We start from the raw sequence: 16,188 nt of genomic DNA, 5'->3' as shown, positions 1-16,188 counted from the left end.
GGTGCAGCCACTCTGGAAAACAGTGTGGAGATTCCTCAAAAAATTAAAAATAGAACTACCCTATAACCCAATAGCACTACTAGGAATTTAGCCAAAGGATACAGGAGTGCTGATTCATAGGGGCACTTGTACCCCAATGTTTATAGCAGCACTTTCAACAATAGCCAAATTATAGAAAGAGCCTGAATGTCCATCAACCGACGAATGGATAAAGAAGATGTGGTTTTTATATACAATGGAATACTACTTGGCAATGAGAAAGAATGAAATCATGCCATTTGCAGCAATGTGGATGGAACTGGAAGGTATTATGCTAAGTAAAATAAGTCAGAGAAAGACAGATATCATATGTTTCACTCTTATGTGCATCTTGAGAAACTTAACAGAACACCATGGGGGAAGGGAAGGGGGAAAAATAGTTACAGAGAGGGAGGGAGGCAAACCATAAGAGACTCTTAAATACAGAGAACAAACAGGATTGATGGGGAGGTGGGGGGGAGGGGAAAATGGGATGGGCATGAGGAGGGCACTTGTCGTGATGAGCACTGGGTGTTATATGTAAGTAATGAACCATAGGAATCTACCCCCAAAACCAAGAGCACATTTTACACACTGTATGTTAACTAATTTGAGAATAAATTATATATATATATATATATATATATATATATATATATATACACACATATGTATGTATGTATGTACGTTTTTAAAAAAGGTAGGCCTTTGGAGAAGAGAGAGGAACTGACATTTATTATTCAGCCACCGTGTATTTATTTATTTTTTTTTTTATTTTTTTTCAACGTTTTTTTATTTTATTTTTGGGACAGAGAGAGACAGAGCATGAACGGGGGAGGGGCAGAGAGAGAGGGACACACAGAATCGGAAACAGGCTCCAGGCTCCGAGCCATCAGCCCAGAGCCTGACGCTGGGCTCGAACTCACGGACTGCGAGATCGTGACCTGGCTGAAGTCGGACGCTTAACCGACTGCGCCACCCAGGCGCCCCTCAGCCACCGTGTATTTAATAAACACCAAACACTACACTTTAGTTCTCTGTCTTGAACAAACTGAGGTTTGATGGGGGATGGGGGAGAGAGGAAAGTGGGTGATTGGCATTGAGGAGGGCACTTATTGGGATGAGCACTGGTTGTTTTATGGAAACCAATTTGACAATAAATTATATTAAATAAGTAAATAAATTGGGACACTTAAAAAAATAATAATAGGGGCGCCTGGGTGGCGCAGTCGGTTAAGCGTCCGACTTCAGCCAGGTCACGATCTCGCGGTCCGTGAGTTCGAGCCCCACGTCAGGCTCTGGGCTGATGGCTCAGAGCCTGGAGCCTGTTTCCGATTCTGTGTCTCCCTCTCTCTCTGCCCCTCCCCTGTTCATGCTCTGTCTCTCTCTGTCCCAAAAATAAATAAAACGTTGAAAAACAAATTAAAAAAAAAAAATAATAATAATAATTCTACTCTGTCTTCATGTCTACTCCAGAGATAGGTACAGTACTGAAGCTCAGAGCAGTTAAATAACTTATCCAAGGTCACATGGCTAAGTAAGGAGATAATGAAATGTTATTTCTGAACATCAGTGTTGATGATGTCCAAAACTAAGTATCTCACAAACCAAAAATAATAAGTGACCTAAAATTATATCTGGTATTTTTTTAATTTTTAATAGATAACTTTTAATCCATTCAATAGGAATTGTTAAATTTACAGAAAGTGAAGCAGAAAACTTTCAAATAGTAGTCAGGAGCTAGTGAAACAGATTATTTGTATTTAAAAAATACTTGTAAATGTGGAGTTAAATCTGACTAGAGGAAACTGGAAGTCAACATAGGGAGTTAGTGTTTATACAGTAAGCTACAGGGACTTGTGGGTTTTTAAGCAGATGTGTGCCTTGCTGGAAACAGTACTCAAGGAAAATTATTCTGAGGGTAGATGTAAATTGGATTAAAATTAGAGCAATCATGATTAAATCTGTTAGGAGGCTGTTGTAAGAATGTAGTCATGAAATGATGAGGGTCTGATTTATGCTAGGCTTTCCACAGGAAACTGAAAACTCACCCCTACAGAAATCCCTTTGACAGAAATTTTCTCTGGGTGTTTGTAAGTACAAACCCTCACTCTTCTTACTCCTACGTCTCCCCAGTTGTGTACCTATTTCTGGTGACTTAGACACATCTACGCACTGCTATCCCTGGTTTCACCTGCTGCCATGTTACTAGTCCCAGGTTTTGGAACCATCCTTGTTGCCAGGTTTGTCTCTTATCACTTGTCTCACCTCTGCCGTCCTGGATTCCTTCTGTGGATTTTCTTATGACTTGTGTTATTCTGCTTTCCAGTCATTACAGTTTAATTCCCAGGCTTTTACTTCTTAAGTGGCTGCCTGTTCTGGAATCAGTGTATTATCCTTTTGTAGTTCCTGACCTTCTGCACTCCGCATCTGTCCACTCCAAAGTCCTTGCTAACCCAGCTCAACTCTTAGGTCATGCCAAAGAGAAGAGGTGAGGACTGACATTGAGAAATACGCAATCATTAGCGGATATAAAACCAAAGAGGATATCTAAAATAGGGGTTTGAAAGGAGAAAGGATATCCAGGATAGTTTAAAGTCACAGAAGCCAGTGTACGACACAGAGTCTGAAAGAAAGGTCAGAAAAGAACCAATAGTTAGTATTTTTTATACTATTATTACATGTAATGGTCAAAGAAGCTAAGGCATGAAGCACCATTTTAGAGAACTAGGACAGTAGAATCAATAAAATACTTCTGTTTAGTTCCATTTGTTGGAACTAATGTTGTCCGATGTTGTCTGCACAAACCAGCAAACATTTTATTTGCCTATAACTTCCCAGGCAGATTCCCTCATAGAGCACAGAGGTGTTTTTTTGTGTGTTTTGGGGAGTTTTTTGGTTGTTGTGGTGGTGGTTTCTTTTTCTTTTCTTTCTTTCTTTCTTTTTTTTTTTTTTTTTTCAGAATCTTGGTCACGTTAATCAGTGTCCATTAAAAGGAAGATAAGCCATGTCTTGGAAAGAAAGGACATTGGCCATGTTGGGGAAATAAATGATAAAACCAGGAGTTAATGTATATCAAGCCTTTCATGAGAAAGTGGATCTGAAAAGAATTTTCATCAAGACAATAAACATCCCTGGATATTATTTTCTTCTAATCCTTTTCTCAGTACTATGAGTATGTTATATATTATTTATTTGGGCATTATTTATTGGTCTAATGTAGCTTTTGAGAATTGAGAATTCTATGCAAGGAGTCCTAGTAGGCTGAAGAAACAGACAGCTTTCAGTCATCAACTGCTGCATAACAACCCAAAACTTAGTGGTTTGAAGTAACAATGATTTATTGTTTCTCATAATTCTCTGTGCTACAACTATGCCAAAACTATGCTACACTAGACACTGCTGTCTATAAAAGGGGAATGAGGGGTGCCTGGCTGGCACAGTTGGAGAAGCATGCAATCTTGATCTCAGGGTTATGAGTTTGAGCCCCATGTTGGGTGCAGAGATTACTTAAATAAATAAAACTTAAATAAATAGTAAAAATAGAAATTAAAGGGGGAATGAGGAGCACCTGGGTGGCTGTTGGTTAAGCGTCTGACTTCGGCTCAGGTTATGATCTCAGAGTTCACAAGTTTGAGCCCGCCTTGGGCTCAGTGTTGACAGCTCAGAGCCTGGAGCCTGCTTTAGATTCTCTCTCTCTCTCTCTCTCTCTCTCTCTCTCTCTCTCTCTCTCTCTCTCTGCCCCTCCCTTGCTCATACTCTGTCTCTGTCTCTCAAAAATAAATAAACATTAAAAAAAAAAAAAGGATGGGGGAATGAGATATGTACAACAGCCACTGGTCCATGGCAATTTGGAAATCCAACCAGGTGCGCATGTTGGCAGGTTTCTCTGCCCCAGGGGTAGGCAGTGTTCCCTGATGAAGGCCCTGGACTACTCTCTATTATTTTCCTTGGCTCTTGGCAACGCCCTGTGGGCTCCTGGTTCTGACCTCCGATGTCAGTATTCAGATAGAGGGAAGTGATGAAACAGTGGGACAGGTCTCCAGCAATCACCAATGTTCCCCAATTGATATGTAAAAACCTGCTAGAAAGTTTTGTGAAAGATATTGTTTGTAGCAGCATTTGTTCCCCAGTAGCCCATCAAAACTTTGTTTTCTTTAGGTGAAAACCTAAAAGCCTGAAATTTAGAAAAGAAACATATTTTTGTTGTTGTTGTGCATCTTATGCTGGAAATAATGACCAGCTACCTTTATATTCTTTTTATCTTTTAAGCTATTAAATAGTTTGTTCCTTCAGTTAGATTCTTACACTCCTCCCATCTCACTAATTCTTTTATCCACATTTTTATCTATACTTATCCTACCTTTGATAATTGCTTTTAGCCCTGTAATTTTCATGTTAATATGTGACCACTGACAGCTTGATTTTCTGGTCCAGTGTATAATACAAACGTTATTCCACTTAATATCCATAATTTTCTCCTCTTGCTCTAATACACATGACACTTTGTACTTCTTGTTCTATGTCTGTATATTCTTTGCATCCTAACTCTAATTTTATTCTGTGTACCTTGGGGAATATAACAAAGGGAATAGATCAAATCACATTGCTTTTCCCAGTTTACTTTTTCTTGTCATGATAATGGAGATTAAAAATTGTTCCATATTTACTATAGCTATATCAGTCACGTTGTCTGATTTCTAATACACAAATATAGTTAGGCTAAGTAATTTGGGGTTTTTTATTAAATGTTTTTAATGTTTATTTATTTTTAAGAGAGACAGAGACAGAATGCGAGTGGGTTAGGGGCAGAGAGAGAGGGAGACACAGAATCCGAAGCAGGCTCCAGGCTCTGAGCTGTTAGCACAGGGCCTGACGCGGGACTCAAACTCACGAGCTGTAAGATCATGACCTGAGCCAAAGTCAGACACTCAACTGACTGAGCCACCCAGGCACCCCATAAGTAATTTGTTTTGAAGAAAATACCTTAATTGAGAGAAAAGTCACATTATAGGCACAGCATTAATAAATTCTGATAACATATTAAGTCTCTATTAATGTTTTATTTTCTGTGGTCCTTTTAAAGTACTAATTCACATATATTATTATTTTGAAGGTATCTTCAATCCTTTAAGGAAGTAGGTCTTTTTATAATACTCATAATTATATATGTGACTGAATATATGTATGTATATGTACTGAATATGTATTAAGTATGTGCTAAATACTTTACATAGATTATCTTATTAGATTACCATAACAAATTACTGAAATCGATTCGAAATCAGGACTGGCATAGAGGCTGTTCAACTCAAAGCCCATATGGTGGACCATGATGCTATGTTGCCTGATAATGAGTATCCATGGCCCCAAAATGATCGCTTGGCAACATTGGGATAAAGGAAGTTTAATTTATAATAACATTCTTATTCTGGCATAATTTATTTTACACCCTGAACCTGAAGAGCAATCCTAATGTATCTAATGTATATATTTGATGAAATATATTTCTTTAAAAATTTTCCATATGTTTCACCATGAAGTTGTTGAATATTTATTGAGAATTTTCCAATTGTTTCTCCAGTTTGACAGAGGAGTAAATATTGAACAACCTGGAATCAGTTTCTACAAGGTCTGTCTTACAAACAGAAAAGACAGATTTTTGAGATCAAATACTAAAGTTCATCAGTGAGAGAAAGAATAAAACATATCAAATTAATAAATACAATGTCAGAGATAACATTAGAACATTCATAATCTGCTCTAAAAAGTACAAGCTCACAACTTTTGGAAAAATAAAATTCCGACTATCCATATCAGTCTATAAAGTGAATGTATCACATACTTCAAGAAATATGTAGGGTCATTTTTACAACGCATCAAATAATTTTTTTAGTAATTGAAAATTATCAGTCTTACTAATGTAGTAGGCAGGCCATTATGTGATACCCTGTTATATCAGGTTTTCAAAGACTTATTTTTCTGAAGCAGTAAGTTCAGAAACTTCAAGTATAAGCAAAAATGAAATATACCAAGGACTATATATGTATTCTATATGGTGTATATATATTCTACTCTGTATAAAAAAGATTTGTTAGGGGCGCCTGAGTGGCGCAGTCGGTTAAGTGTCCGACTTCAGCCAGGTCACGATCTCGCGGTCCGTGAGTTCGAGCCCCGCGTCAGGCTCTGGGCTGATGGCTCAGAGCCTGGAGCCTGTTTCCGATTCTGTGTGTCCCTCTCTCTCTGCCCCTCCCCCGTTCATGCTCTGTCTCTCTCTGTCCCAAAAATAAATAAACGTGGAAAAAAAAATTAAAAAAAAAAAAAAAAGATTTGTTAAAAATGCTTGTGAAAATTATTTTCTCAGATTTCAAAGCCTGATATACTCATACTAGGCTACATTTCTCAGATATTTATATCATTCAACTATATTAATATTTAGTATCTCTCTGACATATGAATGCATATGTAAGTATATAAAAGATTGTATTCCTTCTATGTTTTAATATTCTTTATTAATAGATGACATTTACTTACATGGACACATTTTAATTAAGTTCTAGCTCAGAAAGTTTTCTGCTTTGTGATTAGTCTATTATTTGTCTAACTCTTTTATATTAACTCAATTTCAGGATGTTGATTAAAGTATTTAGATTGTCTCTGGTGGAAAGTTATATCTTTAAAAATTATCAGTGAAGGAATTATTTTGTACCACAATGCTGGTAACTTTAAATTTAAATTATTTTCCACTATTATTTTTAGAGTTCTAAAAGTTATCTAGAAACTTTTTCAGTAAGAAATTATTTAGTGAAATTTTAGGGGCACCTGGGTGGTTCAGTTGGTTAAGCGTCTGACTCTTGGTTTCAGCTCAGGTCATGATCTCACAGTTCATGAGATCGAGCCCTGTGTTGGGGCTCTTTCTCCTTCTCTCTCTGCCCTTCCCACTCATACACACTCTCTCCCTCTGTCTCAAAATAAATAAACTTTTCTAAGAAAAGAATTATTTATTGATATTTTTAAAAGAAAATATTTTTAATTTTATAAAAATGTTTTGTATATTGCAGATATCGAAGCAGAAAAGCATAATAAAAAGCAAAAGGAAAGAAATGTCACCACACAGGTAGTTATTTTGCTAAACCATTATATTTCTCCAGTACAAAATTTAGGCTGTAGGCACTGTAAGTAGTATTTACTCAGCATGCTCAGAATTTGTTAACCAAGTAATTATTAGCTGTTGTTTCTGTTCTTTTTTTTTTTTTCCATTCTCAGTCAATGCTTTTTGTTTATTCACTCAACAAATATTTATTCATTCTACAGTGAGAAGATAAGACTTCCTGAGCCTTCTCTTAGGACTTGTCTGAGGTCCTAAATATTAAGACAAAAAGACAGAGACCAGTCTGGCTTATGGTCACAGATGCTTTATAACTTTATTAACGTCATGATTTCTTCTGACATCTGGAAGTAGGGGATTCAACGTTTTCAGTCTGTTCTCAGTCCAGCAACCAACATACTCCTATAAATATAACTCCTTTTAAGTTGCTCCTTTACTTGAAACCCTTTCTTGGCATCCCATCTCACACTGTAAAACCAGTGTCTTGCCTATTAGGCTCTGTGGTCTGGCCCCACTATTTTTTCTCTCACATCATCTCCTACTACTGTCTTCTTTACATCATTCTGGACACACTGGGCTCTGTGCTATTCCTCAGAAACTCCTAGCCATGGACCCACCTTTCTGCTCTTTCTGCCTAGAACATCCTGGAACTCAGATAACCATGTGGCTCCTTGCCCTCACCTTCTTCGGGTCTTTGCTCAGATGTCATCTTTTCGGAGGGTCCTTCCCTGACTATTGTGTACATTTGCAATCACACTATTTAAAATTGCAAGCCCCATTACAACACCTTCTGTCTCCCTTCCCTGCTACATCTTCCCTCTCAGAATTATCACTGTGTAACATCATATTTTGCTATGTTTGTTCTTATTCTCCCTCCACTAGAATATAAATTCCATGGGAGTAGGGCGTTTTGTCTATATTGTTCACTGCTATTATCCCAGCAACTAGAACAGTGCCTGGCACATAGCAGGCATTAAATAAATGTTTATTGAATAAATGAATAAATCTTAAATCTTGATTAAAGGAGGAAAGTTTGAAAAAATGTGTATATAAATTAAAAATTCCTCTCTACATTGTAACATTTTCTAAATTCCTCCAAATTTAGCTCCTCCCCATTACCATAACCAAAACATCCCATAATCAGCAGTGGGATTATTATCTGCAGAAATAGAAGTGACCTTGGCATAAGCTCACAGTTTGTCCTTAGGCAGGTGGAAAGTAAAAAGACACCAATTCCTCAGGTCATCTGACTTTCCCTTGTGGGCTCTTGATATCTTGTGATATGCAGTGCCTGCCCAATGACAAATGAAAGTGCCCTTTGTAATTAAGGAGTTTCTGGAGACCAAGGATGTTTATCAGGCCCATAAGTATCCTCCCCAATGCCAGCATTAGTAGTTGAGGCATACATAGTAAAAATAGAAAGGACCCCAGCTCTACCCTTGTATAGCTAAGCAAAAAAGACATAAACTCTACTAAAAGATCTCAAAATACTAAAAAAACAAAATCAATGTCTTGATGTCAAAGATGAGAAAACATGCCAGGGTAGACTATTTGTATAACTCACCCACTTCCAATGGAGTATCTGTGTTTTGTTTTGTTTTGTTTTGTTTTAATTTCCTTAGTACCAGCCTCATAGAGCACAGACAGCAGAAGTGAAAATAACAAGGACTTTAAATCTCTCTAATGCAAAGTTCCTTACACACATGCTACAATACAGCCAGAGTAAAGTAATTTCAGTTCACTAAATCTTTTCTAGTGCAATGCTTTGCATGTGGCATGTACAGTAAGGGTTTACAGAGATAATTAATATACTACTACCATCTCCCGAAGACTTTGGTTTTAAAATGGGTGGATTCTCCATTCCCTGGACTCTTTCTTTCTTTCTGATCACCTAACTTGGGGTCATTCTCCTCCAAATGTTACCTTTACCTTCATTGTAACTGAAATCTAGTTTTCTCCTGAGAACTTCCCCTGCAGGCCTCTCAAGCTTTTTCTCCTGCAACACAATTAAATTGGTCCTAGTTGGGATGGTAAATATCGTTCCCTTTCCTTATTGCTACATTTCACTGGGAGAAATGGGAGATGAGGACGGAGAAGTAGCTTGTGGTTCTCTCCAAGTTTTGAATATTTCTGTATCCATGAATTCTAGCTTCTCAGTCCCATTATTTAGGGGTTGTTTTTGCTCCAATAACTGCACCCTCTCTCTACTCTCATGGTCATAACCTGGACTGTCTTTTCCAAATTAAATGGTTAAGCTTCCAAGTCTCTGAAGACCTCTGGTGCTTTCCAAGTTACTCCATGAATGCTGTAATCCCACCAGGATCTCAAATCCATGTACCCCTTTCACTGCTTATCATTCCATTCACATCTTCATTTGCCTTCTTACTTAGCTTACAGTTGAGGACTAAGCTACAGGAGCACAGTTCCTTTTTCAACACCTTGGGAACAAATGTGTTTCATAACTCAAGAGGTTTTTTTTTTTTTTGGTTTCTTTAATTGTGGTAAAATGTATGTAAAATTTACCCTCGTAACCATTTTTAAGTGTACAGTTTGTTAGTGTTAGTGCATCCACATTGTTGTACAACCAGTCTCCAGAACTCTTTCATCTTGCAAAACTGAAACTCTATAGCCATAGAAGAAAAACTCTCCACTTCTCTCAGCCCCTGGCAACCACCATTATAGTTTTTTTGTCTATGAATTTGATTACTGTAGGTACCTCATATAAGTAGAGTCATACAGTATTTGTCTTTCATGACTGGGCTAGTTCACTTGGAATAATGTCCTAAAGGTTTGTCCTCATGTAGCATGTGTCAGAATTTTCTTCCTTTTTGAAGCTTAATAATTTTCCATCGTATGTATATGCCACACTTCATTTATCCATTTATCCATTGATGGACACTGGGTTGCTTACAACTTTTTGCTATTGTGAATAATGCTGCTATGAACATGGGTGTACAACTATGCTGATATCCTGCTTTCAGTTCTTTTGGGTAGAAAGGTATAAGTACATAAGCATTCTAATTTCTCCACGTTGTAACCAACACTTGTTATTTTCTATGTTGCTGGGTTGTTGGTTTTCTTTTTTTACAATAACCATCCTAATGGGTATGAGGTAGTATCTCATTGTGGTTTTGATTTGCATTTCCCTAATGGTTAGTGATTTTGAGCATATTTTCATATGCTTATTGGTCATCATCTTTGAGGAAATGTTTATTCAGGCCTTTTGCCCATTTTTAAATAGAATCATTTCATTTTGTATTGTTGAGTGGTAGGTGTTCTTTATATATTCTAGATATTGACCACTTATCAGGTATATAATTTGCCAATATTTTCTCCCTTCCATGTGTTGCCTTTTCACTCTGTTGATAGTGCCCTTTAAATAGAAAAACTTTACATTTTGATGTAGTCCAATTTACCTTATCTATTTTTACTTTTTTTGCCTACACTTTTGGTGTCGTATCCAAGAAATCATCACCAAACCAATAACATAAAGCTTTTCCCTATGTTTTCTTCTAGGAACCTTTATGGTTTCACGTCTTACATTTAGGTCTTTAATTTGTTTTGAGTTAGCTTGTGTGTGTAGTATACTTCATTCTTTTGTATGTGGATATCCAATTTTCCCAGCCAAATTTGCTGAAAAGACTGTCCTTTCCCCCACTGAGTGGTCTTGACATCCTGGTTGAAGACTATTTGACTATAATATGGGAGAGTTACTTCCTAGTTTTTTGCTCTATTTCACATCTGTCTTTGTGCCATTACTACACTGTCTTGATTACTGTAGCTTGTAAAACATTTTGATATTAAGAAATGTGAGACATACAACATTGATTTTATCTCTCAAGATTGTTTTGGCTATTCAAAGTTCCTCAGGTTCCAAATGAATTTGGGAGGAATTTTTCTATTTCTGAAAAAAAAAAAAATAAAGCCACTGATATTTTGATAGGGATTGCATTGAATCTGTTATCATTTGGGGTAGTATTAACAGTTTAACAATATTGAGACTTCCACTTTGTAAACACATGATGTCTTTCTAGTTATTTTTATTTTCTTTAATTTCTTTTAGCAAAATCATGTAGTTTTCAATGTATGCCTTTTGCCTCCTTGGCTAAGTTTATTTCTAACGACTTTATTTTTTTTTCTGATGCTGTTATAAACGGAACTGTTTCCTTGATTCTCTTTTAGGATTGTTCATTGTTAGTATATACAAATGCAACTGACTTTTGTGTGTTGATTTATCTTCCAACTTTGCTAAATTTATGCACTGTAGCAATATTTTGTGGAAGCTTTAGAGTTTTCTACGTATAAGATCATGTCATCTGTAAGCAGAGATAATGTTACTTCTCCTTTCTAATATAGATGCTTTTTATTTCTTTTTCTTGTCTAATTGTTCTGGCTAGGACTTCTGGTAGTATGCTGAATAGCAGTGGTGGAGTGGCATCCTTGCCTTGTTCCTAATATTAGAGCCAAAGCTTTCAGTCTTTGTTGAATATGTTAATAGCTATGGATTTTTTTTATATATGGTTTTGTTATTTTTAGGTAGTTTCTATCCATTCCTAGTTTGTGAGTTATTTGATCATGAAAGGGTGTTGAATTTTGTCAAATACTTTCTCTGCATTAATTGACATGATCACATGGGTTTTTTTCCCCTGCAGTCTGTTAATGTAGTATATTATATAATAGATTTTTGTATGATGAAGCATCCTTACATTCCAGGAATAAATCCTACTTGGTCATATATATAATCCTTAAATGTACCATTGAGTTGTATTTGCTAGTATTTTATCAAAGATTTTTACATCAGCATTCATCAAGAATATTGGTGTAGTGTCCTTGTCTTGCTTTGGTATCAGGGTAATACTGGCCTCATAGAATGAGTTCAATTTATTGCAAGAGTGAGGCAGAATTCAGGGTTGTTGTTTTTTTTTTAATTGTGGAAATATACTACTACATACACAGACATACATATCATAGATTATAGGAGACTTCCAACAGAGACTGAGGAAATATATTGTTTAAAACATATTACTATTCATGCAGTAAAACATATGAATATCCACATTAAAAGAAGTAAATAAACAACATAAATAACTTCATGTCAGATCCAGACAGGTTTTCCTACCAACTGATTGTCATCACCAGACTATTTAAAAAGCTTTGGGTTTTCAAATATTTTTTTAATTTGGGAATTATAGAAAGGGTTTGAAGGTCTTGTAAAATCACTGCCTCGTATAGACCTTCCATTTAGTTACCCTTCTTGCACTCCATCCAATTTAGTAGTAAAACCTCAACCCTGACTGAATGCAGTTATCCACCACTCAGTCCTTGGACCTGGTAGCTGAAATGTGGCTGGAAATCAACACAACCATTCTCATGTTAATTTCCTGACCACAAACCTCAAGTAGGCATGTGTTTCTCTGCAAACCTTAACATCTCCCTTGTCAAATTAATTATCCCCCATTTCTAAGGCTACTGTTTCATATTTTCTCCTGTCTTTCCAAAATCCAACATATCCATCCCTCACTCTCAGCCAATGACTTTGCTGTTTTTCTTTTTCTCCTTGAAAAAATAAGAGTATTAAGAGTGATTTTACATCCTTTCACTCACTCTTTCACCAACATCTATACATCTACACTGCATCAACTCCAGATGCAGATTGCCTGAATGTGGCTTAGAAATCTCTACTGAGACATCTAAAAGGCATCTGACAGTTGACATGTTGATTTTATCAACCCCAAACCTGTTCCTCCCCTGGCACCTCTCATACCAGTAAATGTCTCCTTCATTCACCAAATGATTAAAGTCACTCTCCACTTCTTTCAGACCCAACAACACAGCTACTTTGGTCTTTAAAATATATCCTTATTCTAATCACTTAACTACTTTACCACCAGGCACCAACATCACCTATTTAGACTCCATGGTCAACTCCCTGGTTCTGCCTACATTCTTACCCTACTGCAGTCTTTTCATCTCAAATTATGTGTCCCATTATACATCAAATAAAGTCAAAGTCTTTACCATGCCCTTCAGGGCCCTATATGACGTGTTCTTTGCTCTTTATCTAAGTTCTGACCACTCTACCCATTATGTACTCCATTCCAGCCATCTTGGCCTCCATAGTATGTTTAGTATACTCTAGTATACTAGAGATTCTAGTTACTAGTTAGAGACTCAAGTAACTACCTACCTACCTGTCCCTACCACAGGGCCTACTCTTCTCTCTACCTGGGATGATCTGCCAGGTAATCAATGGCTCGTTGCCCTCAATTCATACTTCGTTCAGGTATCTGCTCATCTTTCTCCCTCAAAAAAATAATACAAAAAAAATTTTTTTTAACTTTTTTTTTATTTAAGACATAACCGATTTATTTTTTTTATAGTTAAAGGTGTAAAAACATCCTTTTTTGAAATATGATTTATTATCAAATTGACTAACATACAATGTGTAAAGTGTGCTCTTGGTTTTTGGCGGGGATTTCCATGGTTCATTGCTTACATACAACACCCAAAGCTCATCCCAACAAGTGCCCTCCTCATGCCCGTCACCCATTTTCCCCTCCCCCCCATCAACCCTTAGATTTTTCTCTGTATTTAAGAGTCTCTTATGGTTTGCCTCCTTCCCTCTCTGTTTGTAACTATTTTTTTTCCCCTTCCCTTCCCCTATGGTCTTCTGTTAGGTTTCTCAAGATCCACATATGATATCTGTCTTTCTCTGACTGACTTATTTCACTTAGTATAATAGCTTCCAGTTCCATCCATGTCTCATGGCATTATTTCATTCTTTCTCATTGCCAAGTAGTATGCCATTCTATATGTAGACCACATCTTCTTTATCTGTTTGTCAGTTGATGGACATTTAGGCTCTTTCCATAATTTGGCTATTGTTAAAAGCACTGCTATAAACATTGGGGTACATGTGCCCTATGCATCAGCACTCCTGTATCCTTTGAATAAATTCCTAGTAGTGCTATTGCTGGGTCATTCTATTTTTAATTTTTTGAGGAATCTCCACACTGTTTCCCAGAGTGGCTGCACCAGTTTGCATTCCCACCAACAGTGCAGGAGGGTTCCCATTTCTCCACATCCTCGCCAGCATATGTTGTTTCCTGAGTTGTTAATTTTAGCCACTCTGACCAGTGTCAGGTGCTATCTCATTGTAGTTTTGATTTGTATTTCCCTGATGATGAGTGACATTGAGCATCCTTCCATGTTTCTGTTGGCCATCTGGATGTCTTCTTTGGAAAAGTGTCCATTCATGTCTTCCCATTTCTTCACTGGGTTATTTGTTTTTCAAGTGTTGAGTTTGGTAAGTTCTTTATAGATTTTGGATACTAACCCTTTATTTGATATGTTATTTGCAAATATCTTTTCCCATTCCATCATTTGCCTTTTAGTTTTGTCAATTGTTTCCTTTGCAGTGCAGAAGGTATTTATCTTGATGAGGTCCCAATAGCTCATTTTTGCTTTTAATTCCCTTGCCTTTGGAGATGTGTCAAGCAAGAAATTGCTGCAGCTGAGGTCAAAGAGGTTGTTACCTGCTTTCTACTCTAGGGTTTTGATGGTTTCCTGTCTCACATTTAGGCCTTTCATCCATTTTGAGTTTATTTTCATGTGTTGTATAACAAAGTGGTGTAGTTTCATTCTTCTGCATAAACAAAATTTTTCCTAAATGCCTTTCTAAAAGAGCATACTCCATCACTTTTTAATTGAAATTTCTTTTGAAATTTCATATGTTTTATCACCACATGTCATTATGTATTTATGTAATTGTTCATATTTGACTTACTTCTGGGAACTGAGCTCCATGAATACAGGCTTTTTTTTTTTAAGTTTATTTGTTTTGAGAGAGAGAATGTGCGCACATAAGTGCCTGCACACATGAGTGGGGGAGGGGAAGAGAGAAAGGGAAAGTGCGAATCTGAGGCAGGCTCCATGCTGTCGGGGCAGAGCCCTATGCAGAGCTCAATGTCACCAACCTGGAGATCATGACCTGAGCCAAAATCAAGAGTCTGACGCTTAACCAACTGAGCCACCCATGGGCACCCCCATGAATACAGACACTTCACTTTTTCACTTATATCTCAAAGCCTTAATTAATCTTTAAAATATAATAAGTGCTTGATAAATGTTTGTAAATGAAAGAATGTCATTGTTTGGTTGATTTCTTTTGTTTGTTTAAGTAGGCTTCCACCCAGGGCAGAGCCCAATGCCAAGCTTGAACTCAGGACCCAGAGATTATAACCTTAGCTGAGATCAGGAGTCAGATACTTAACTGACTGAGCCACACAGGCACCCCAAGAGTGTCATTGTTGAGCAATATTTGTATCAGAGACAAAATATAAACTATTTGTCAATAACTTTAGTGAAATTTATTAGAAAAAAAAAGATGCTGAAACTAGTAACAAAAAAGACAGTTTTCTAGAGTTTCCTTTTGATTTTAATTTACTTATCACATGTACCATGAATACTTAATATGGCTATGGGTTGAAATATAATTTTCTGCTCCTTGCAGGTAAAAATGCAGAATATAAATATTCCAGTGTGTACTAGTTCTTGATCATCTCTTAATTTCAGAAAGCTACCCTTATAATGCACTTATCAATTAACAGAGGTGTTATGCTAGCACCATATCATTAGTATCACTAATGCTATTTTATTTTCCCCTTTTACTTTCTACTTTGCCATTTTCCTACATTTCAAAAGTCATCCTTGAATAGCTGTCTATTATTGTTATTTGGTGACTTTGGAAAGTAGATGTACAAATACAAAAAAAAATAATTAGCATTGTCTTTTCTAGGAAAAAGAAATGTTTTCACTGATGAATGAGTTATTTCTTCTTTGTAAGAGATAACTATTCTCTTAACTCAGGGTGGCTATTGTCATATTTGCTTTGTTGTCTTTTTTTTAATTTTTAGGTATATTAGGAAAAAGTATTCTAAGATTGTTTTATATCCTTAACTGAAAATACTTTGGGAAAAATGAAAGACACTAAAACCATCACTAAAAACATATTTACTTAAATATAAGCATCTCATAAGTAACATCTTACTTTAAGGGGAAAA

General features: G+C 36.5%; 1 protein-coding gene across 1 annotated transcript in view; it reads left to right on the top strand.

The window, feature by feature from the left end:
• The window catches only part of LOC122467056 (protein sel-1 homolog 2-like), a 38,267-nt gene that overhangs the window by 12,193 nt on the left and 9,886 nt on the right, over positions 1–16,188 (top strand). The window contains exon 2 of the mRNA XM_043553313.1: positions 7,080–7,135. Within this exon, the coding sequence (XP_043409248.1) occupies positions 7,080–7,135 (56 nt within the window). The remainder of the gene's footprint in view (positions 1–7,079; positions 7,136–16,188) is intronic.

The sequence above is a fragment of the Prionailurus bengalensis genome, chromosome A3 (genome assembly GCF_016509475.1).
Source record: "Prionailurus bengalensis isolate Pbe53 chromosome A3, Fcat_Pben_1.1_paternal_pri, whole genome shotgun sequence".
Taxonomy (NCBI): Eukaryota; Metazoa; Chordata; class Mammalia; order Carnivora; family Felidae; genus Prionailurus; species Prionailurus bengalensis.
Note: the sequence above shows the minus strand (reverse complement) of the source record. Positions and strands in the feature narration are given on the sequence as shown.